At 41.3% G+C, this 25829-nt stretch overlaps 1 protein-coding gene across 2 annotated transcripts in view; it reads right to left on the bottom strand.

Annotated features, from left to right (window-relative positions):
- Positions 1-346: 346 nt before the first annotated feature.
- LOC127568484 (diencephalon/mesencephalon homeobox protein 1-like) overlaps positions 347-25829 on the bottom strand; it is a 46510-nt gene continuing 21027 nt past the window's right edge. Inside the window, exons 2-5 of one of the 2 annotated variants that reach the window (XM_052012287.1) lie at positions 15986-16151; positions 8674-8852; positions 7466-7820; positions 347-3775 (exon numbers count right to left, since the gene is read on the bottom strand). In XM_052012287.1, coding sequence (XP_051868247.1) covers positions 3369-3775; positions 7466-7820; positions 8674-8852; positions 15986-16139 — 1095 coding nt within the window. In that variant the 5' untranslated portion in view covers positions 16140-16151 and the 3' untranslated portion in view covers positions 347-3368. Of the gene's footprint in view, positions 3776-7465; positions 7821-8673; positions 8870-15985; positions 16152-25829 lie in introns of those variants that run through there. The other variant, XM_052012289.1, reaches the window with a different exon arrangement.

The following is a 25829-nucleotide window of genomic DNA, read 5'->3' as shown; positions in this document are numbered from 1 at the left end:
AAGATGTTAGTGCCATATCTCCCCTAGTTTTCACTAATGTAATATCTAGATTTTACCTTTTGCCTGGAGATAATTTTGCTAGTTGATTTAGTAAATGCTCTGCAACACAATGATTTTGAAGTATGCTAGGTACTTCCAATAACAGATAATTGGCTGCAGTAGTGAATTGATAGATAATATATTCAAGTATAATTAAGTTCATTTTACTTGGTTTAATACCTCCACTAAAAGAGCAGACAGGCTTCATTCAAAGGTGATAAGTATTTGTCTGCCAATTAGCAACTCTAGTTTTTAGGCAAATATGAACAAAGTGATTTTGATATAAACAAGAACAAAACAGCCAGATAATGGTATATGTAGATTTTAATTAATAAAAACTGCAAATGGAAACTGAAAATCAAAAGTAAAATTGCTGATGCTGATAGTGTTGCATTTTGACATCACTGTGCACGGAGCCTTGCTGTTGTAAATATGGAGCTGAACCTTAGGCTTCTCTCATGTACAGGATTATGGATCGTCATCATATTGTCATGACAGGGAAAGAGGCACGACAGTAAAGAAGTGAGTTGTTATAAACTACAGAGTGGGCATTTTGAGTAATACCAGCACTTTCGGCCAGAGAATGACATAATGGGCAAAGGGAAGCTGCAGAAGATGATAAAACCAATTAAAGATATCTTTATGGGGCAGAATAATTAGAAAATTTTTGTTGGTATAACCTGCAAATTTGGTGATGCCACTAAAACTTTTCTGTGATATATAAGTAACTGTGAGAACCTTGATTTTGATACATTGATTTTAAGCATAATGTTACGACAAGAACTATTTTTACCAGTGACTTTGCATGTATTACCTAATTTGTTTTGCTCCTGGTGAAAATCAAAGGATCTTCAATTTATAGTTATTGATACCGAGCTTATGTGAAAACATTCTATCATTTCATATTGAAATTGCAATTACAGATCCATTAACAGTTATCTGAAAGCATAAACAATACTTCTGATCAAAGTGACTTACCAGGAGAGAAAATAAATCATTTGTTATTAACAGCCATATCCACCTCAATCCCAAACCATCTGTAAAGTGGATCTGCCACGTTGCGCCAAATTATAGGTGTTTTAGTAATCACATCTGGACTCACGATTCTTAAATTTTACACAGGAAACTAATCTCTGATGGTTACGGTAGCAAATGGGCAAGATAACAATAGACCTTTTTCCATTCCACACCCTCCTTGACCACTGTCTCACACCAAATCAATTAGCAAATCTCCATTTTAATACAGAGGTGACTTCCAATTTCATTTTTCCTTCACCGAGACCATCTAATGCTACCTCTGTTATTTGAATGTCTGCAAATGGTGCTGAAACACTCATTCATGTGTTTAATATTTCCTGACTCAGTTACTCCAAAGTATCCTGGCTGGCATCTCATCTTCCACTCTCAATACACATCCCCACATTCTAACTGGCACCATCTCATTCACCCATCACCCCTGCATTCTCTGGCCTATACTGATGCCCAAGGCAACCCTTTCTCAGATTTTAAACTTTAATCCTTGTGCTCCTAGCCAGCCAAGGTTAAGGTTTGGAAATTGTCACTCTGGCCTTAGGCTTCCAGTTCAGTCTGAAACCTTTGCCACAATCTCCTACCTTGGCCTAAATCTATGTGAGAAAACTGTGTTTTATAGACTAGGAAGAGAGGGTTGTGTTCTCTTTCCCAGGGGGGAGCCAGGAATGTCTCATTGACCGCTCCTACCACCCAGCTCCAAAAAACACTGCAGTGTGGAGGGATTCTGAGGTGCCAGCGACAATCTGTTGCAATGCATGTTCCCACTGCACGTGCTTTTATATTGCTATCAAGAAACTTATATCTTAATAGATCCAAATGGTTAAGCCGCGATTCAATAGCGGCATTTCACTACCTCGGTTTAAATTTGTGGAATAGTGCGTTGCAAGATCCATTGTCACAGCAAGGCTCCGCTGTTAAAGAAGGGGAATGCTCTTTTGGAAAGTTATACGATAACCTGGGGTGTGATATTGATTCAATGACACCACAGTTTTCAAATACGTTATTTAAGCAGGTGATTGCAATCATCTCTTTTCGCTTTATAAATGTGCACAAAGTGTTCCCCACCTGTCTCGCAATAATTGTCAGGTTTCCGTTCGTGCTGTTAATATAGACTTTGATCCAGAAACAGCAGAATGCAGTCACAATTAACGGTGACTTGTTTTATGTGGTAAAGAGCTTGACTTTGAACATTTAAACATGACATGTCGGAATGCAGGAGATTTTTTTAAAATCAGGAACGATTTGTAGTTTACACTGACCGAGAAAGCTAAAGAATTTGTTATTTGAAATCGGCCTTCCTTTCTAGTGCATAAATTACATCAGTTGATCTTCTACCTCTGCTTGCCGTTCTGGTGGTCTACAGTTTGGTTAGAGGTCGTAACCTTACTCCTAGAGCACACCTTATATACCGCTTTTAAAGACAATTAATACTTGCAGTGGCCGTAACTATGAAGTTCACTATGAAACTTTAACACATGTTAGCAGGTTTCAGATCTAGTTTTGTTTTGTCAGTAAGTTCGAGAATAAATTTTCTGATGAACTTAAACCATAACCCAACCTCTACTGGAGCAGAGCCAACCTCTGCTGTTTGCTGATTGCTTCTGTAATCAATGCAAGAAGGGGGTGAGATGACGGGCGGCTGGAAAGGCATCACTGGCAACCGCCTTCCAAGTGCTGTCTTTCAAACTTGGCTACATTTTTAAACTGACTTTAACGCGGAATTTTAGAAGTCTTATTGTCAGTGCCTTGTAAAAGTCAAAAACTTGCACATGGTTGTACTTAACTCCCTTTTGCTTCCCCTGCCTACCGTTGATTTACTTCTAGTAAACAGCTACCGATTACTTCATCAGGAGATCTTTCCACCATCTTCCCAATTCAAATGTCTGCGCGCTAAGTTAATTTAGTCGGGCTGTTAGGATATTAATTTTCTTCTGAAAGGACACTTATTAAAACTCATTGTTTAATTGTTTTAACTATAGCCTGGCACTCAGTCTTTAAATGCAAAGTACCGAATATTTAAAAGTACGACTTGTAACTGATTGGTAATGGGTTATTTTTAACTTGAAGCTGGGCTAATGGGATCTTTTTCAGAAGAACGTTGGTTTTAGCTTTCCCGTACAGTTATTTGATAATTCCTACTGATTATAGGAAATTGATATGCAATTAAGTTTCTCTTTTGCATGTGCTTTTAAAGCATCTTGCCAGAGCTAGCAACATCTAGCTAGTCTTAGATTCAATTATATCTTGCGTTGTGGTTAAGTCTTCATTCCGAAGTATATATATTTCTCGTTCTATTGTCAGTTCGGTAAGCTGTCAAGCCCCAGAGAGGCTGCGTGCTGCTTAGCTCGAAGCCGGAGGTTTTCAATGCTTGTGGTTTTGCTGTTGAGATTGGGCAGAGCGCTCGATGCCTGCAGAATCGGACTAGACCACACTTGCTGGGCGTGCGACAGCGACTGGTAGTAGGACTGGCAGTGGAGAGAGCTGATGGGGGCGACGTTCATATTCATGCCCAGGTAGGGCATGGCCGGTGGGCTCCCCATGTCAAAGGAGGAGTAATGAACAAGGTTGTTGGTCGCTGCCATGTGCTGACGGAACTGCTCTTGCAGTCGGAACAAGCTCAGGGGAGATGAGGAGTATGAGTGGGTCTGTACCACGTTACCTCCACTGCTGGACGCGGACGTCCCTGTCGTGTTGATTGGTGAATCTAATAAAAAAACAATGAACACAGCGCAGGTTTAGTTGGAGTACAGCTTTCCCTTATGTGTGCAAAACAGAAGGTTGGATTATTGTATGTAACACAGCACCTATGCAATTGCGCCCAACTACAACTGTTGTTCCGCAGTAACATTGAAATACAATGAAAATACAGAATATTTTCTAACGTTTAATCAGACTTGCCTGCTACGGGGCTACAGATTTAGCGCATAACCTGACCACAATGGGCACAGGGGCTACTCCAACACAATGGTATTGGTATATTACTGTCACTTGTATTTTTTCCCAGGGCGACAATGGTTAACACGAGGGGACATAATTTTAAGGTGATTGGAGGAAGGTATAAGGCGGATGTCAGGGGTAAGTTTCTTTTACACAGAGAATGGTGGGTGCGTGGAACGCACTGCCTGTAGAGGTTGTGGGGGCAGATATATTAGGGACTTTTAAGAGACTCCTAGACACATGAATGATAGAAAAATAGGGGGCTATGTGGGAGGGAAGGGTTAGATAGATCTTAGAGCAGGGTAAAATGTCGGCACAACATTGTGGGCCGAAGGGCCTGTACTGTGCTGTAGTGTTCTATGTTCTACGTACCGAGGTACAGTGAAAAAATAGCGCACGTATAGGTCAATTCATTACACAGTGCAGTTACATTGAGTTAGTACGGAGTGCATTGAGGTAGTACAGGTAAAATGGGTAATAAATGCAGCCTTTTAAAGGTGGCTCCCGTCCGTATAACAAAAGGTAAACCCGTGTGTTCGGAAACATTCGCATAACCCCCGCAACATATGTAATTGACTGGGAACTACCAGACAGACGGACTGCTTTGGAGACACTTGTTGGCTTTGCATTCTTCATGTGCGGGCCTATGGGGTTGCCGTGGAATGGATATTGTTGGCTATGTCCCACGCAACTAAAATTCACCCACAGGGCCTGGTTGACTCTAAGCCTCCTGGTGCAACCAGGCTCTCGACTCCTGAGTCTGGACGCCCATACTCTGCTGTTTGGAGGACTGAAGTGGGAAGATGCCTCTTCCATAAAACAACAGCACTTCTTCCTAGTCAGTTGACTGGATTCACCCTCGCCCTGTCGTGTAATGCCAGGAAGTTCTATGTCGGCCAACGGTTTGGGGCGGGGGTGGGCGGGGAATGTGGGGGCGGGGGGGGGGGGGAAGATGGTGGAGAGGAAAGTGTCTCATTCCTTTGCAATTGTCACCTTACCGTGGAAGGTCAAGGTCTGCGTGAGTCCATGTGTGTGTTTGTGTCGGGAGCGTGTTGGTAGCATTTTCCAGTCCTTTGAGATACCTAATGTATAAAGTGTAGGAGCGCCGGGATTACTATATCCCGGTAGACCGTGAGTTTAGCACTGGGTCTAAGGTTTTGCGATTCAGATACCCCTTTCCTTGTCGACCAAAGACTGTGCTCTCCAAATCCTTCACATTTACTGGAAGGGTAAGTGAACCAACGTGACTGTCCTCTCCCAGAGCAACGTTTCCAGTACTGAGGCCCCAGTTACACTCGGTTGGCTCCGGCGGGCGGGCCACGTCCTTCTTGTGCCTGACACCAGACTCCTGAACAAGCACTTTATTACGAGTTCTGGTAAGAGAAGACATTACTAAACAGACAGAGGGAAACTGTCAAGGATGTGCTCCAAATCTCCCTGATGAAATGTAACATTCCCACTAAATCCTGTGAAGCCCTGGTCCATGACTGCTCAAAGTGGAGTAGATGCACTGGGAATGATATTGAGAATCTCGCGTTCGTGCATCGGGCGCATACAGAAGTCCTGAGCGAACAATGGAAGGCTCACAACATATCACAAACTACCCATTCGCCTCCTTACCCACCTCCTGCCCCATCCGTAAAAACCTCTGTAGTTCCTACAGCGACATCAGTCAGCGGCGAACCCCTAAAACCGGAGTAGGAGCAATAGGAGCAAGTCGTCCTTGATCCCGAAGGACTGCCTAAGAAGGTGTGTGTGTGTCTGTGTGTGCATGTGTCTGTATGTATCTGTGTATGGTGGGGATTATTGATTGGGGATTGAGAATCGTGATATTGGAGGCTGCAGTATTGGCATGTGCGGGCTAAATCGTGGTTGTCAGTAAAGATTGCCACTCAGACCTATATCAAAGATTGCCCAAGTCAGAGGGCTTTAACTTGTTCCACTTTCAGGTCTGCGGTGATGTGCAATTAATTCAAACACTGCACTGCTAAACACACCTAGAAACCACAAAAATCACATCAGCTTGTAGTCAAACAAAGAACTCATCAGTACTGACAGCCCCTGGTTTCATTCCTCTGCATTTGAAACCTGACGAGCTGTCAGAAAACTAATCATTGGAAATAAGATCTTTATCTGATCAAAACCAATGTGACACCGACGCCAGGAGGTTGAGCAGAAAATCCCATCCAAACTTTTCAGCCCCACTTCATTAACAGGGATTTTGAACTATTAAAGTGCCGAGCTCTTCAAACTCGAGGGCCGCGAGAGGCCAATGGAGGCTGCGGGTTGGAATCGCAGACCGCAGACGACAAGAGAGGTATTGATTCAAGCAAGGCTAACGGGGTCACACCGAAGCAGGACAGTCATCAAAAATGTTTTTTTTATGATTCCCAGTGCAAATAAATCTGGTCGTGTTCAATCTCTGGTCACGACATCCATTTCTCAAGAAGTTCATGCTACCCTAACTTACATGTTCACACTAGTAGTTTACTAAAACATTTTTTTCCCTCACTGCTCTTCCAACTGACCTCTGCTAATCTACACGAGGTACCGGTGGATCAGTGGAAACGTTTTCCTTCCTCGCTACCAAGCTCAAGAAGTGTCCTTTTCCGACTTCTAATCCTTGCCAAAGTGTTGGACGATGGGCAAGTTATCGTACAAGTTGTGCGTGTACACCCGTTCTGCAGGAGACAATTGACTTTTGCCCAAGTTATATTTGACTGAACAACATAGAAACACCCGCAGAGATATAACCCTGCCCATAGTTCGTTTGTTCGAACAGTTAAGCTATTGAACCAACCGGGTTGTGCTGGGGTTGGGCTCCGACTTCGATCGGAGAAATGGCTTTGGCTTCTCGAATCCGGAAGAGTTTTGTTTTAAAAAGTTTGGAGGAATTTGGCATTTTGAAGGAATGTGCAACATCGAGAATACAATTTGGGTAAATTCCAGTGTCTGGCAACACCGTGTCTTGCACTCTGGTGGCTTCAAATGACAGACAGTTTTGGAATCGGGATGTAGTCAGATGTTAAACCACGGGTGGGGAATGTTATCTCACTTTTGAACAGATTAGGTCCAACCAGGAGAATGAGAATTGTTTAAAAGATAGTCCATCTCTGAGCAGGTCGAAGGAATAAGCGAACTCTGGACTGGAATCCGAACGGATCTGAATAACCAGCGGACATCAGTTGCAGGTTGGGAGACTTTGAGAGGCAACACAGCGAGTGGGATAAGGAGGCAGATTCATTTCAAACCAAAGCAATTCACAGTTCGCCTAATCCAGATCCTTCAACTCAATTGTCATACCCTCAACTCTAAATGGAGACAACAGTTTTGACTAATTGAGAAGCTTTGACTAGGAAATGGATTGGAACGATGAGGACACAGAGGCATCTCCTTCTCAACCTCCACCCCCACCCCACCCCGCGGTTCTTAATCAGGATTAGGCAGCTTCTATTACCTGATTTGGGGCTCCCCCGTTTACAGGCCGTTGCCTTGCTCTCGGGACTGCAGCCCTTGTCTTGCTTGAGTTCCTCTGTCGGGGATTTAAACTCTCGGTCTCTTTCCATTTGCTCCTCTGCCGATGATTCACTGTCTGACTGCTCGGCCGAGGTGACATTTAGCTCGATGTTAATCGGCTCGCCGCTAGCACTGTGTGGCTCGCTGACTTCTGAGCAGCTCTGAGTCTCTGTAGCTGGTTTCTCGGATTTTGTTCCATCCTGGCTCAGCTCGGCCTCTTTCTGTTTTTGCAGCTGCTCCTTCTGCAGACTGCGTTGCTTCTTTCGAAATTTGGCACGCCTGTTTTTAAACCACACCTAAAAAGATACAGAAATGATAAAAAAAATTGACTGTTCAGCTGTACTTTTAACCAGAGACACAGGTGGAAATTGCGTCTAAATGAGAGAGATAGGAGCGGGAATGCAATGGGGCTCGGGGGGGAAGCGTGCCCATTAAGAAGTCGAATGACTCCCTTACTACACCACCGATTTCCATACCCCATGTCGGAAAGCCTGAAAGCACATACCACCAGGCTCAAGGACAGCTTCTATCCTGCTGTCATAAAACTATTGAATGGTCCCGTAGTAGGATAAAATGGTCTTTTGACCTCACAATCTACCTTGTTATGACCTTGTACCTATTGTCTACCTGCACTGCACTTTCTCTGTAACACTTTACTCTGCATTCTGTTATTGTTTTACCTTGCACTACCTCAATGCACTGTTGTAATGAAATGATCTGCATGGACAGTATGCAAGACAAGTTTTTCACTGTACCTCAGTACATGTGACAATAATAAACCAATTTACCAAATAACTCGACATAAAGACATATTTTAACGTTTTAAAAAAAGGGCTAGATAATTGTGAACTGAAACGAGGAGAAATTTCTTCACTCACTGGGAGGTGAACCTTTGAAATTCTCCACCCCGGAGACCTATCATTGATTGCATTCAAAACAGAACTGGATAGATTACGGGATAGTAAAAGGGACCAGGGAATGTTTGGATAGAGCAGCCACAATGATGTTGAATGACTTGACGAGAGGCCGAATGGTCTTCTCCTGATCCTATTTCTTATGTTCCTAAGTTTAAAGACAGTGAAAGTGAAAAGACTGTAACCAAGTTTACAAAGAACACGAGCCAGCTCAATAGGAATGGAACGGCTTTACCTGCACTCTCGCTTCGGGCAGGTTGGTGCACATGGCCAACCGCTCCCTCATCACCACGTCCGGATAGTGGGTTTTCTGGAAGGTCTTCTCCAGCGCCTCCAGTTGCTGGGCAGTGAAGGCCGTCCGACTGCGACGCTGCTTACGGTGCTGGGAGCCGTACCTTGCCTCGAGGATAATATCTTGAAATGCACAGCCGTTGGAAAAGAAAAACACAAATAGTTTAATTATTGGGAGAGGCACGATTTTAACTAATGTTCGCATTATTGACATCCCTTTACTAAATCATTTGCCTTCCTCTCTTCATGTCAAGTGAAGCCCATGGCATTCCGCGCCTTCCCAGATGGACTGATGTAAGATTCATTTTGTGCCCAGTCCTCAAATATCCCCTGTAACCTTGCCAGGGCCCGCATAAGCGGCCGGTGTCTTCTTCCAAACTCGCCAGAATTGTCCGGTGACTCACACTCAATCTGTTGATGGTGTTGTGTGGTCATTGACATGAGCTGGATTTGACGCCCCAACAGCAGAAGATGTTTCCATGGAACACTCCAGCCACTAACTCCATTCGACAACAATCCTTTGAGAAAAGTTTACCTCGTCAGAGGTTGAAGCTTTTCAATGTAGTAAGTGGTGTCTGTATGTCATATCGACAGATTATTCTAGTAATGGAATTAATGCAGGCAAGTGGGATTAGTATAGATCGTCATGATGGCTGGCATAGACATGGTGGGCCGAAGGGCCTGTTTCTATGCTATACAACTCTATGATTCTAAGAAACTGGGCAGGGTGAGAATGTACACGCAGTAGTCACTTTCCCTGCGGGAACGAAGCATTTGTGGAATGTAGATTTCCCACGCCTCTCAGCTTCATTGTTATCCAATAGTGTATGTAGCAGTGGGTATCTTTTTAAATGTACAATCATCATGCGTGACAAACATCTTTGCCTTCCGGGATGATCTGCAACAAGGTGACCAGGCCTGTTGTTCACCTTTTTGGGGAATGTTGTTAATGGAAAAACAAGGCCAGAACACGGGAAGAAATTCTTACTTTTCTTTGGATGATGCCATGGGTTGTTTTGCATCCAGCAGCAGCAAGACAAATGGGATCCTGGCTGAAAAATCGTGTTCAAACTCATCTGTACAACCTCAGTGTTGCTTTTTTGTGTGTGTGGTATGATTGCTCCTTAATAAACACTACACATCTGCTGCCAATGGAGCCCTTGGCCTATTTTTTCATATTCATATTTTATAATATCTAAATAGGTCACACTGTTGGGAAATGGTATTCCTAGCTTCCCTGAACACCACACCTTCCCTCTCTTTGCTCATCTCCAGTAATCTGTAAGGAACAGGTGGGTTTTTTGTTATCATGATACAATCCATTGACATGAAATGCATTATTTCCTGTCTTCCTCCTTGACCTCTTTATTCATTATGCCTGTAGCTGTAAACTTCTCCCTATTAGGGAGAGGGTTGACTGTACATTGTTACAGTTGAATACTGGCTATTTATTATACATAAGACTATAGAGAGACAAGCAGGTCTCCCAATATGCTGTGCTATATCTAGTCTCCACCTGATTTGCTTACTAATCAAAAAAGAATGACATCACTGCTAGCAAAGTACCGTGTTCTTGATAGCTGAAGAAACAGACATACATAATAATTTCTCTCCAGCTTTCAGCAATGCTGACTACACCATCGTCCTCTGATACAACGTATTCATTGCCCAGCTGTGAGATTTCTCCTGCTTGGTCCTATTCATACCTTTTTCATTATGGCCAAAGCAGCTCTTCCTCCCTCCACCTCAGTCCAGAGTTGTCCTAGGTCACACCTTGGCTGCCTCCTAATATTGGCTACTTCATGGTACTATCAGTATGTTGATGACAGTTTTGTCCTCACTTTTTTGCACTTTTACAGTCTAGCCATGTAAGTGCAAATGTTTATTTATGTCGGTCGGAATCAGATCACAATCCTGTCAAACTCTGGGCATTTGGTAACCTCTCTGTCAAAGGATCACCCATTTCCACCTCTATTGACATTCTATCTCAACCCATCTGCCAATGAAGCCATCGTGTAGGATTTTGCCTACTCCAAACTCAAAGTCACTGAAAGGAAAATCAGGTGATCTTCTCTGATCCATTTGCAAACAGCTCTGAAAATTAAAATTAGCCCTTTTGTTTCACAGCCTCAAAGCAATCAACTGAAACAGCAATTCACAAAAAGCACAACATAATAATGGCTGGGAAGGCATATCGGCACAGCTTCAGGATATGTAGATTACAACAGGATATTGATAGAATGCAGAGCTGGGCTGAGAAGTGGCAGATGGGGTTCAACCTGGATAAGTGTGAAGTGATACATTTTGGGAGATTGAATCTGAAGGCAGAATACAAGGTTAATGGCAGGACTCTTAGCAGTGTGGAGGAACAGAGGGATCTTGGAGTACACGTCCATAGATCCCTCAAGGTTGCCACGCAGGTTCATAGTGTTGTTAAGAAGGCGTATGATGTGTTGGCCTTCATTAGTTGGGGTATTGAGTTCAAGAGCCGTGAGGTAATGTTGCAGCTCTATAGAACTCTGGTCAGACCACACTTGGAGTATTGTGTTCAGTTCTGGTCACCTCATTATAGAAAGGATGTGGAAGCTTTAGAGAAGGCACAGAGGAGATTTACCAGGATGTTGCCTGGATTGGAGAGCATGTCTTATGAGGATAGGTTGAGCGAGCTAGGGCTTTTCTCCTTGGAGAGGAGGATGACAGGGGACTTGATAGAGGTGTACAAGATGATAAGAGGCATAGATCGAGTAGACGGTCAGAGACTTTTTCCCAGTGCGACAATGGCTAACATGAGGGGACATCATTTTAAGGTGATGGGAGGAAGGTATAAGGGGGATGTCAGGGGTAAATTTTTTTAAACACAGAGTGGTGGGTGCATGGAACGCACTGCCTGCAGAGGTGTGGGGGCAGATACATTAGGGACATTTAAGAGTCTCTTAGATAGACACACGAATGATAAAAAAATAGGGGGCTATGTGGGAGAGAAGGGTTAGATAGATCTTAGAACAGGATAAAATGTCGGCACAACATTAATGTTGTATAATGTGGGGGTACAGTAGCATAGCGGTTAGCGCGACGCTATTATAGCACCAGCGATCGGGGTTCGATTCCCGCCGCTGTCTGTAAGGAGTTTGTACATCCTCCCGTGTCTGCGTGGGTTTCCTTCAGGTGCTCCGGTTTCCTCCCACATTCCAAAGACGTACGGGTAGGTTAATTTGGGTTTAAAAAATGGGCAGCACAGACTCATTGGGCCGGAAGGGCCTGTTACCACACTGTAAATAAAATCTAAAAAAATTTTTTTTAATTTAAAAAAACATTGTGGGCCGAAGGGCCTGTACTGTGCTATAGTGCTCTACGTTCTATGTTCATTCATGTATTTCTATGGTTGTTTTTGTTCTCATTGCTGGATAACAACGCAATATTATTACCTTTTCCATTATGAATCTGCATAATTGATAGAATGGTAAACACCAGCTAGTCCATTAACCCTACTCCGTATAATCAACGTGCAAAAGGGCATCATATCTGAAATGCATTCTACCCAACAGGAATAGACAAATGAAAACAGGCCAAGCATTCCAGGCCAATTTGGAAGGTTAAAAAAAAGAAAACCATCTCTGACCTGCCAATTTGGAGAATTAAGGAAGGAAACCATCTCTGACTTTCAAAGTGAATCAAAACAGAGAGAAGAAACTGAAATATTAACTCTTTCTCTTTCCTGACCTGCTGAGTGTTTTTAGTTTTTAGGCTTCCAATGAAAATAAATATTAGGAGACCACAGTGAGGCACATCATTCAACACCTGACTGTATTGTGAGATCCGCTACTGCCAGGAACACACACGCACCCTTTTGGAAACCTTGTGATGAATTTGCACTCACTGCATCAGTTAGCAATTTGCTTCCAATGTCAATGGCCGTCAGTGCAAGGAACCCTCCATCCTCACCACCACGCACAAAGTCAAAACTAGTTTCTTTTCCTTATTGTCACTAAATGACACAAACATTTGAGAAAGTACTGGAATTTTGAATGATAAGAAATAATCCAGGTTGCCTGCTTCTCCCCAATCTTTCTAATCCAAGTAATTCACATGAGCAAAATCTAGTCCCTTTAATCTTACCAGACTTCCACCCATTCCATATCACTTCGAAATGTGATTGTTTCTTTTCATTCAAAGTTCCAGTACTTTCTCAAATTTTTTGTGTCATTTGTAAAGTTACAAATTCTCCAATATTTTAATCAAATCATTAAGAAAGATTATGAACATCAATTGGTCTGACTTAATTCCTACTGCTCTCCATGCAGAATTTTTACCTCAGAAAATAATCAGCTGTCCTGGGAATGCAACTGACTTCTTATTTAAATCAGGGTCCTTCTGCCAGTCGTACTGCTCTCTATAATTGTGGGTAGTTTTTTCTTGCGGCACCTTGTCATATAACAATCCAACCACATAATCTGAATCTGTCCATGTTCAATCCACCAATATAGTAACTTCCTCAAAAATCACAACCACTTGGTAATCATGAGCAATACATACAAAATGCTGGAGGAACTCGGCAGGTCAGGCAGCATCTATGTAGAGAAATAAACAGTCGATGTTTCGGGTCGAGACCTTTCATCAGGACTAGAAAGGAAGAGGGCAGAAGCCAGAATAAGAAGTTCAAAGGAGGGGGAAGAGTACATGTAGGCAGGTGATAGGTGATCTCTTTTTTCTGGAAGTCATGTAGATAGCCTCTGATATCTCCTGCTATCTGCAGGTGATCATACAGTGGGGCCACAGCCTGATCCATTTTCAGACTTCCCTTTTTCAAAACTATATCCACATACACTTTGACATTTCCAACTTTAGAGTCAACTTTCCCTTGCATTATCAGATAATCTTCTATTGTGTTTGGAGAAAAATTGTCCATGGCACTGCTGGAATCCAATTCGAGGACTAAAGAGGTACTGACAAGAATGTGAAGCATTTGTAGAACCAGTACAATATGAAAGGAGGCCACCGAGCTCACCAAGTCTCTTGGACAGAATATCAAACAATTCAATTCCCCTGATTTCTCAGAGCCCTGCAATTGTTTTAAACCTCATATTTATGAGACCTCTTTTTGGAACCTCCAATTGAATCCATCAAACTTTCAGGCTGCATGTTCTAGATAATAACAATTCACTGCACAGAAAGATCACTCCAAATTTATCCAAGAAATCTTCTCCAATGACATTTTGGCTGCCATGATAGCATTTACTTTCGTGAAACTTGATACCTACCTATGTTGTTTGGAGAATTGTTTTCCTTTAGCCTACAAAAGTTTTTTTGTTTAAGCCTGATTTGATTTTGCACTTGATTGGTTAGACATTTTGACTTTGCTTTACCAAATGCCTTTCATTTGATTCTGGAGATATACATGGCTTCCTTTTTGTATTAAAGTGGTTTAAAAGACATTCCATTTCTCAGCTATGTTGATAATGTCTCTGACCCATAGTTTGAAAAATTCTCTCAATTATATTTGATATCTCCATAAGATCATCTTTCAGATGCCTCTTCGTCTGTAAAGATTTATTTCCTCCATTCACTCTTCAGAAGGCAGATAAATTCAGAAGCATCAGGCTATGCCTATGCTCTGAACTGCATCAAGAGCTTTAATATTTCCAGAAGATCCTATTACTCTTAACTGAACAAAGACTGTCTGACCAGAACTCTGCTCAACTTTCTTACAACTTCTTCTGACCAGTATTCTGCTGCTTTGGTGTTTTCAGCATTCTGTATTCCGTGCCTGCAGATTTTGTTGATTGCTGGGCTATGTTCATTTGGCGTGTTGACTGCATCAAAACTATTGGTTTCCTTTTGGCTTTGTCCTTGGCTATTACAGTAAGTTGTTAATTTTTTTTGCCACACACAATATTTTATGTTCATCTGTATTAAGTTTCCCTTGCTTTTTGTCTGTATTTTTTTTATCATTGATGCATCATAGAGTCATACAGATCAGGTACAGACTCTTAGACCCACCAATCCATGCTGAACATTAAGAACCTACCTTTAATAATCTTTGATATTTAGCAGTACTTGGCCTTTAGCATTCTATGCCCAGGGGATTCATGTGCTTCTGTAAAGTATTGTGAGAGCACCCGCCTCCACCACTCACTGAATCAGTGCATTCCAAGTTGCAACCACCCTCTAGGTGAAAAAGTTCTTCAGATACCTTCTAAATCTCTTACCCCTTACCTTAAGCCATATTCTCTGATGTTAGACACTGCTGCTATGGTGAAAAGTTTCCTACTATCTAACCAATCTATGCCTCCCATAGTTTTTCATACTTCTGTCAGATCCTCCTTAACTTCCTCCATTACAGGGAAAACAAAACTAGCCTATCCAATATCTCCTCAAATTTGAATTAACAGGCATCATCCTGGTGAATCTTCTCTGCACCCTCTTCAGTGCAATCATGTCCTTCCTATGGCGTGCTGACCAGAACTGTAGACAATACTCAGCTGTGGCTTAACCAATATTTTATAAGATGAGATATCTTTATTAGTCACATGTACTGTACATCGAAACACACAATGAAATGCATCTTTTGCACAGAGTGTTCTGGGGGCAGCCTGCAAATGTTGCCACACTTCCAGCGCCAACATAGCATGCCCACAACTTCCTAACCCGTACGTCTTTGGAATGTGGGAGGAAAATCGGAGCACCCGGAGGAAACCCATGTAGACACGGGAAGAACGTACAAACTCCTTGCAGACACATTGGCTCCTTTGCTAGGAGATATTTCCTTGGGAGCAATTCAACTTCTGCTATTGTTGGCAAGCATATGGAGTCACCGAGAGATAGACTCCTATGCCCACCATCCACATTGACCATCAAGTACCCATTTACATTAATCCTATACTAATTCCATTTCATTCTCCCCATATTCTCATCAACTTCCCCCAGATTTTACCACTCATTTCCATACAAGGGGCAATTTACAGTGGCCAAGTAGCCACTAAACTGCATGTCTTTGGAATATGGGAAGAAACCCACGCAGTCACAGGGAGAATGTGCAAACTCTACACAGACAGCACTGGAGATCAGGATTGAACACAAGTCACTGGAGATATAAGCAGCTTTACTAGCTATGTCATTGTGCTGCCCCTCTTATGCTACTACTTCAGATCCTGCTGCCAGCCAGTGTTCATATACAACCATTTTGCACTGAGCTTTTGAATATTTAGAAGTATCAAGAGAAACTTAAAAGCTTAAAGGAACTGACATAAGTATCTTACCAGCCAGCCTCTCTGCCAGAGTCAGTGCATGGACAGATGGTCTGTAGTCAGGAGCATGCTGTGCTTGTTGTGCTGCCTGCTGGTGGAGGTTATACATTGCACTCAGAGAGTTCATGGCATGAAGGGAATAACCATTGACCCCATAGTGCTGCATGGCTGCCAGTCTCTGGGAGAAACAGCAAACAAACAATTACATTAGTGAATGGTTAGAATTTTAAACCTTATTTAGTGTACTAATGTATCAATATTGCTTGGTTTGTGTGGTATAACATCTGTGATGTGCTGTGATGTAATGGAATGTGATTTGCAAGATATTTTTGTGCTTATGATGGGACTGATATCACACTGTTCAACATTACTAACAAATGCAAGAGGGAGGAAATTGACACAAATGAAAGCGGTTACAAATCAGCAATAGAGAGACACATGAGATTGCAGATCCTGGAATCTGGAGCAAAAAATAAACTGCTGGAAGAACTCAGTGGGTCAAACAGCATCTGTGGAGGCAAAGGGATGGTCAATGTTTTGGGTCGAGACCATGCATTAGGACTTAGGGCAGCAATGTCTTTTGATGTGATTTCAATTTACATAACACTTGAATCATTTTGAGGAGATGTCTATGCTTAGCAATCTAAAATTTAAGAAATTAGGTATTTGCTAATGAGCACTGAATTGCAGTCAAAACTTGCCAAGTCAGCATTATTGTATTTCACATGACACGGACTGAGTCCCATCATTAGTGGGTAACTAAAACAATGTGTTTGAATATTTTACTGCTCTTCCTTAATCAAATTTCTGGTTACAGTCTAATAAGTGAACTTGGACATGGTAACCAGTTGAACACATCCTAATAATCTAGTAAAAAGACAAGAATATTCATTTCATACTTTATTCTTAGTAATTACTTAATGCTTTATTTTTGAAAAGTGCTTCTGTTCTTCAATATATGGATTGCTGGGAGCATTTCTGGAACATGCCTTCCTTTTTTGCTTTCCTAAACACGCTGGAACAATGATGGCTAAGGCAGTGACTGTCTCCTTTCCTGCCTGAACAGTTACACCAACATCCACTATCAGATGGCACCCTTTACTCAACCAGTGTTAACTTTCATTTCCCACAAGAACCATTCTTAAAAATTCTGTGTGATGATAATTTATATTAAATTATTTGATCTGATAGCTCATGTCCACTTGAAACTGCAAAAGATTGCCAAGAAGTATTTTTACTAACAAGTCTTAATTATTAAAAGAGGAGGGGAATTTCAATTAATTACTTTGGCCAGCTTTCCAGCTTAAGATTGAGGAGCGAAATTCCAATAAGCAGTACCAGGAGTCCTTTGTCAAACCTGACATTGGTTAACAATTCTTAAAATATTCAACTAATTGTATTTTGCATCAAATTTGTGCCATCACTTCCCATTGAACCCTTTTCTGATTTTTCAATTTAACTATCAAATTAGTGATTCCAGGAATACCCTACCTTATCTTTTCAACCTTTCTGTTGCAGAATCCATAGCAACAGAGAGGCTGCTTATAAAGTTCAAGTCCATATTCTCAGCTGGCTACCTATAATACAGATCTTGAGCACATGAACCCTTTTCAAATTCCAAATAGGACAAATAGCGAGCTGGTATGTGATCATGTTAGGGTATTACTTTGAAGTAAATGGCAAACTGAGTGATCACAGATTTTTCCAAACTATTGTGAAACTTGCCTTTCTTTTAACCTTGATTATTTGGCTTGAATTATCAAATATTGCTCAGATATTATATATAGGTAATTATTGTTGTTGTTAGAATACTGTCTGTTCTCTATTCCAGGCTTTTTTATAGAATCAGTGTATCATCAAGTCAAAAATCAGTGATACCACAAATAGGCTGTGTTCCCTGGACATTATGTCTGCGCAAAAATAATGTTAGTGGAGGAGTAAAACAGAAGCAAATTCTTCACATGATGTGAGAGGACATAGATACCTTTTGGCCCTCAATGATAAATATTTGTTCACGAGAACAAGGGATTGACTCAGCACCTCTCATCATTTCAACATCTATAACATTTGGACTTTAATAATAATTCAAAAAGATACTTTTGGTTTTATGAACAATAGCTTTAAAAACAATTAGCTTCTCCACTTGTTTAAAAGAACCTTCACAGTTAATAAGGTTAGCTCAATGAACAGCACAATATCTACCTGTCCCGAACAGCATACTTACATACTCGCAGACAAAGAACATCACAGGTTTCCTGTTTAGTAGCTGCCACACGTGAAAAATCTTTTCCATCATCTGAAGTATAAATAACCAGAAGCTAAACTGGAAAATGATTTCTAGTCCCATTTACTGATCTAATTTTAACAATTTACATTCATCTTATCTGAATTATCTGGGTGTAGCAAGGACAAGTTTAGGATAGTCCTTGGTCCTGGTGACATGGCACTGTGGAATCTAATTTTAGGACCAAAGAGTTGCTGACAAGAATGTGAAATATTCATAGAATCATTATAATATGAAAGGAGACCACCTAGCTCAACAAGTCTCTTGGACAACAATCCAATAAGTTCAATTCCTCTGCTTTCCTCATAGCCCTGCAATTGTTTTAAACTTCATCTATTTATCCAGTTCCCTTTTGAAATCTACAGTTGAATCCAACAAACTTTCAGGCTGCATGTTCTAGATAATAACAACTCACTGCATAAAGAGATCACTCCAAATTCATGCCTTTATCCTTGAGGGTCTGCTAATGGCAATAGTTTCTCTCTTTCTTTTACCTATCTGAATTGATCATGATCTTGTGCACCACTTTTTCACCTTCTCCAAAGAAAACAATTCTAATCCTCCAAAAATATATGTAGATGGTCTTACCAGAGAAGGGGCTGCAGTTGACTTCCTCTTAGGAAATAAGGCTGGCTAGTGCTTGATGTGTCAACCGGGGAGCACTTTGGGACCAGTGACCATAATTCTTTTAGTTTCAAGATAGTCATGGAAAGAGATAGGACAGGTCCTCAAGCTAAAGTCCTAAATTGGGGGAAGGCTAATTTTGATGGCATCAGTCAGGAAGTCTCAAAAGTTGATTGGGAGATGCTGTTTGCAGGTAAAGGGACATCTGGCAAGTGGGAAGCTTTTAAAAGTGAAATAGGAAGAGTTCAGGGCCAGCATGTTTGTGTGTGGGTGAAGGGCAAGGCCAGCAAGATTCAGGAACCCTGGCGTAACACTATTACAGCAGCTGGGATCAAGTGAGACCCTTGAGGAGCATAATGGATGTAGGAGTACACTTAAGAAAAAATTAGGAGAGTAAAAAGGAACCAGGAGACAACCCTGGCAGGCAAGATAAAGGAGACTCCTAAAATATTCTATGTTAAGAGTAAAAGGGTAGCTAGGAAGAGAATAGGTCCCCTTAAGTATCAGTGTGGTAATCTATGTGTGGAACCTTGGATAATAAGTGGGGTCTTAAATGAACTCTTTTCATTTTTTTTACTGTGGAGAAGGACTTGGAAGTTAGTGTGTCCAGGGGAGGGATCAGTGATAGCCTGGAGCATATTAACATTACAAGAGAGGAGGTGTTAGAGGTCTTGAAAAGCATGATGGTGGATAATTCCCTGGGGTCTAACCAGGTGTATCCTAGGATGTTAAAGGAAGCAAGAGAGAAGAGATTTTTGTATCTCTGTTAACCACAGGTGAGGTACCAGAAGACTGGAGGGTAGATAATATTGTGTCTTTATTTAAGCAGAGCAGCTGGGATAAGGAAACTACAAGCCAGTGAGTCTTACATCAACAGTGGGAAAGCTATTGGAAGGGATTCTGAGAGACAGGATTTATTGCATTTGGAAAGGCAAGGACTGATTAGGGATAGTCAGCATGGCTTTGTGCATGGGAAATAATGTCTCACAAATTTGATTGAGTTTTTTGAAGAGATGACGAAGAGGGTTGATGAGGGCAGGGTGGTAGACGTTACCTACATGGGCTTCAGCGAGTCCTTTGATGAGGACCCATATGGAAGGCTGGCCCAGAAGATTAAATCACATGGGATCCAGGGCGAGACAGCCAATTGGATACAAAATTGGCTTCATGGAAGGAGTCAGCAGGTAGAAGTGGAGGATTGCTTTTCAGATCGGAGGCCTGTGACCAGCGGTGCGCTGCAGGGATCGATGCTGGTTTCCTGTCGTTGGTCTTAAATATTAATGATTTGGATGAGAATGTAGATGGAATGGTTAGTAAGTTCACAGATGACACCAAAATTGGTGGTGTAGTCGACAGCGAAGGTTGTCTGAGGTTCTAAAACAACTAGGAAAGTGGGTAAGGGGATGGCAGATAGCATTTATCTTGGACAAGTGTGAAGGGATGCATTTTGGGAAGTTAAGCCAGGGCGGTTGAATAGTGAATGGCAGTGCACTTGTTGAACAGAATGACTTTACAGAATACATAATCACCTACAAGTACATAATTCTCTGAAAGGGGTAGCATAGGTGGACCGGGTAGTAAAGAAGGCATAAGGCATACTTGCCTTCACTGGCTGATGCAACAAGTTGGTATGTCATGCTTTGGTTGCACAAAATGTTAGTTGGACCAGACTTGAAGTATTCTTTGCAGTTTTGGTTGCCACACTACAGAAAAGATATGATTAACCTAGAGAGGGTGCAGAAAAGATTCAGCAGGATATTGCCTGGATTGGAGGGCTTGAGTTATAAAGAGAGATTGGATAGGCTGGGTCTGTTTTCCCTGGAGCAAAGGAGGCTGAGAAGTGACATGATAGAGGTATATGAAATCGTAAGGGGGCATAGATAAGGTAAATAGTCAGAATATGTTTTCCATGTTAGGGGTGTCTTAAACCAGATTTAATGTGAGAGGTTTAAAGGGGATCTGAGGGTACGTTTTTCTCCCCCCACAGAGTAATTGATATCTGGAATGAGCTGCCAGAGGAAGTGGTGGAGGAACAGTAACAATACTTAAGAGACAACTAGACAGGTACTTAAATGAGCAAGACATAGAGGGATATGGAATTAATGCAGGCAGGTATGATTAGTAGAGATGGGCATGATGGTTGGCATAGACACAGTGGTCGAAGGGCCTGTTTCCAAGCTGTACAACTCTATGGCTCCATATAAGATACTAAAAGGGATGCAGGGACAGAATGATTTACAGGTGCACACACACAAACCTTTGGCATGATAAATTGAGACTTCTGTTAAAAAACCTGCAAGATTCCTAGGTTTAAAAATTGAGCCATTCAACTCAAAAGCAAGCAAGTTATATTAAGCCCTAGTATTGCAACCATCAGATATCAGAACTTGGAACTTGACGTTAAAACTTGAGGAAAGTGATGAAGAAGATTTTCTAGAATAGTACAACTTGACAGGACTACTGTTATGCTGGAGAGATTGGTAAAGCTTTAACTGTACTGGTTAGAGCAGTAACTACTAAGGGGAAATTTTTAAAAAATGTTCGGAATCGTGAAAGATTTATTTACACAATTTCTAGTATCAAAGGGTCAGTGAGCAGAAGACAAAAAATTAAGGCAGAGGAACCAGAGGCAAGATGAAGAAAACTTTAATGTATCATGTTCTAATTGTCTGTAATGCATACTCTGAAAGGGTGATGGAAGCAGATTTAAAGGTAGCTTTCAAAAAGGAATTGGATAAATGCACGAATGGAAATGTTTGCAGGGCTGTGGAGACAGAGCAGGAGAATGGAGCTAAACGGATTGACATTCCAAAGGATGGGCTGATAAGTGGCAAGTAACATTCACACTATAGAAGAGCCAGGCAATGAGCATCTCCAACAAGGGAGAGTCTAACCAACTATCCTTGACACTCAATGGCATTATCATGACCAAAACCCCCTTAATCAGCATCCTGGAGGTCACTATTGACCAGAAATTCAATTGGACTAGCCATATAAATACCGTGGTTACACGAAAAAAATATCAGAGACTGGGTATCCTGTAGCATGCGACTTACCTCCTGACACCCCAAAGCCTTTCCACTATCGACAAGACATAATTTACACATGTGATGAAACATTCTTCATTTGTCTAGATAAATGTCACTCCAGCAACACTTGAGAAAAAGTAGCCCACTTGATTAGAATTCCATCTACCACTCTAAATATTCCTTCTCTCTGCCACCAATTTCCAGTCACTGCAGTGTGTACCTTTTATAAAATTCACCTCTGTTTCCTTGCCCAACAAATATAACAGCACCTTCCAAACCTGCAATACCCATCACCAAGAAGGGCAAGCGCTTTAGGTATATAGGAATGCCATTACTTGCATGTTCACTTCTAAGCTGCCCACCTACCTGACTTGGAACTCTATCCCCATTCCTTCAGGGTTGCAAGTTCTAAATAAGGGGAACTTCTACCATGACTGCAAATTGGGAATATCTTCACTCGAGGGATTGCAGCAGTTCAACAAAGTGGCTTATCACAATTTTCTCAAAGGCAGTTAAGGGTGGGCAATAAGTGGTGGTCATGCCAAAGATTGGGTTGATCCTGCAAAGTGAATAAGTATAAAAAGTCTCCTAATGTGCTGTATCTTTCGATGGTTCTCTGAGGGGGCAATGAATCTGGTTTAAAATGCTCCTCCCATGCAAAACAAAAAAAAGCGTAGAATCAGTTATTGAAGCCATGGCTCTTGACTTATGCAGTCAATGTTAACTCAGTAATAATCAATGTTTAAAATTCTGCCAGATTTGCACTGCATTATCTGTAATAAGAAGTTATTAATGCCTTCTTCATTATAAATTCCTTCATTGCCATGAACAGATGTAATAGATTAAAGTTTTGCATTATTTGCTGTTAGGCAACATTTCAGAGAGAGCTCTAGTGTTCAGCATCAATGATGTGTTCAAGCTGGTTGAATACTCGATACACCAGGAAGTAAAAAGCACAATTTTAACAACATACTAGATTTTCTACATAGTGCAAGTTTGGAAAACACATATGAAATTAAAGTAGAAATGGCAATACATTAAATCTTAAAAAATTATTATTTTAAATATTACTTATTTGAGAGAAATTGCAATTCACATGTGCAATTTTTTTTACCAGGAGTTTGTTAAGTAGCATTTATAGTTTACCATGCAATGAAAAGTTCACTTACACACGCAGCAGAGTGTAACATTTTCAGGGTATTTACACTGAGAATAGTTTAGGAATACCTGAAGTTCTCATCAGTGCATGTTTCTGTAGCCTTCCCTGGGAAGGCTGTAAAACAGTACGCCATAAGGAGCAGCAATCACTGACAGCAACATCTGAATTTCTATGTTTGGATGTAACTTCTGGCAAATGGATGCGTCAGTTAGATTCCCACTTAATAAAAGCGACGCTGACAGTTTCATGAGTACAAACTAAAATCTGGCCAATATAGAGTTATGATGTGAAACTCGTTAAGAAGCGATGGGATAGATATTATGGAGAAAATATAGGAGTTTTGGTAATTAATTGCATAGAACAGTTGTGTTATGTAGGGGTCCTGTGTTGAATAATGGACAGTTTTATCAGAACATGAGTAAATGAGGTAAAGTCCTTCTCTTCGCAGTCACAGAGTAATACAACTTTCCAGTAAGTATTTGATTCTATCAGCTAACACCAAGCTTCCTAACCAGTTATCTGATTGATTCAACATCCATTGCTTTGGCAGTGGATCATCTGGTTCCTAATCTATTCTTTCACGGAAAAAGATAACATTGCTCTGCAACTTATCCATCATAAATTAGAGCTGTGCTTATTTGCTTATTGAACACTTCCAAGTTCAGGAATTTCTGTTTGAAGATAAAATGCTTAAAACTGCTTGCAGTTAATTCAGATATATCTTTACCAATTACCTCCACAAGACTTTACAAACTGATTCAACTTATAACAATGCCCTCAGCCAAAAGTTTGAAAGTGACTAGAGATCTCCCTGAGAACATCTTATGATTATTTTTCACTGATGAGAGACTATGTCAAACTTGGTTTAAGAAAAAAAACTATTAAGTGATAGTTATGTTCATTTTCTTGCATCAACATTCTGTGTATTAAGTTGGTGGGATTCAGCTGCGGTTTTGTTAGTACTGTACATGTGAGATCATGCATTGACTATCTGATCAAAGCAGTCAGCAAAATATCCCAGGTGCTTCTTCATGTACCTGTTCATGGCCACTTACAAAACATTGCAGGAGAAGTGCCTGAAGTAGCTGGCCAGATTTCCCATCCAAGGAAATGTTTGTTACCCAAATAAAACTTAACAAGAGGAAGAAAGAATTTTAAGCAGGAGTAGAAGCCATCTAGGTCACTAAAACAGGCAATAATGAGAAAAGACCATCATGCTGATTTAGCTTATTCCACTATCGTGCACTGGAATGCACAATATACAAATGAGGCATGAACAACTTTAATGGAAAATAGAAATATGTTTGTTGAACAAATTGCTAATGCATCACTAATTCAAACTAGTGCTCCATCTTAGCTGGGAGTCCAGCACTCTCATGCTTAAGCTGGCGGCTGTCTCCAATTTACAATAAATTGGCTAATGTGGTGGGAAATAAATCTCCTTGAAAAGAGTTGCAATGTTGGACATCAGAAAGCTTTGCTGTGACTGTAGCTTCAGGGTTTAGTAGTATTTGTTACAATGTTCACTGATACTGAGCAGTTCTTGCTCATGTTTAAGTTGCTTTTTAAGAAATACATAAATCAATTATAGAAAAGAACCTATACAGCATTTTTTAAATTACAAATGCATTTGTCAAGTGGAGGCTCTGTTTTTCAGGCTGTCGAATTCTGCTTACAGTGCTTAAAATAATCTTTATATTTCATTAAGCAGCCAAATATGTTGCACTCGCCCAGTGGCAGTATTGATGGGTTTCAGTTGAGGCCAGCGGGAAACATGACTCTCCTGTTGTTGTTCAGTTGCCATAGCATAATATCCAGTGGCACTCCATGAGCAAGGAGATCAGAGAGGATTTTATTGGCTCAGCTAAATGCAGTGTGGCATTGATCCTGTTTGCAAAAAGTTCCATGTGAGACTTTCTGCTTTGTATTAAATTGTTGCTGCCTTAGCTTGACCTCTTAAGTTTGATGCTGCTTTAAATTCCACTAATATTTTTACTTCTGACAAAAAAAATGTTGTTAATCCTTTGTGGACAATCCACCCTTACTGAAATGTTAAGTGAATAAAACATCCCGATCCTCAGTCCGATGTACTTAACGCCAAAGGCAAGGCTGGATTGTTTCCAACCATCTTCAGCGACAAGTGCCATCTATCTTGGCCTCCTTCTGAGATCCCCACCATCACCACCACCATAGCCAGTCACTAGTTGATTTAACTTCACATGATATCAGGAAGCAACTGAGAGCAACAGTTACAGAAAAGTCCAGAAGACCTAAAAACATCTCAACTGCCATGGTGAAGATTTGTGCTTCAGACCTGGCTGTGCCTCTAGCCAAGTTGTCCCTGTGTGGTTACAGAACTGGCATACACCCATTAATGTGGAAAATTCCACACGTGTCCAATCTGTGAAAAGCACAGCAAATCCAATCTAGCTAATTACTTCTCATCAGCCATGTGCTGGAAAATGTTGTCAAAATGCCGATAGGGTGACAACTTTGCAGAATAGGAGACAGAAGAGACTGCAGGTGCTGGAATCTGGAGCAAAAATCAAACTGCTGGAGGAATTCAGCAGGCCAGGCAGCATCTGTAGAGGGAAATAGACAGTCGACATTTTGGGTCAAGATCCTTCACCTGAACTTTGCAGAGCACCTTCACTGAGTCTGCAAGGGTGACCCTGAGCTTCCATTTGCTTCTCATTTTAATTCTGCATCTCTCTCTAACTTTACCGTCTTTGGTCTCTTCCATCACTCCCATGAAACCCA

The sequence above is a fragment of the Pristis pectinata genome, chromosome 3 (genome assembly GCF_009764475.1).
Source record: "Pristis pectinata isolate sPriPec2 chromosome 3, sPriPec2.1.pri, whole genome shotgun sequence".
In the NCBI taxonomy this organism is placed as follows: Eukaryota; Metazoa; Chordata; class Chondrichthyes; order Rhinopristiformes; family Pristidae; genus Pristis; species Pristis pectinata.
Note: the sequence above shows the minus strand (reverse complement) of the source record. Positions and strands in the feature narration are given on the sequence as shown.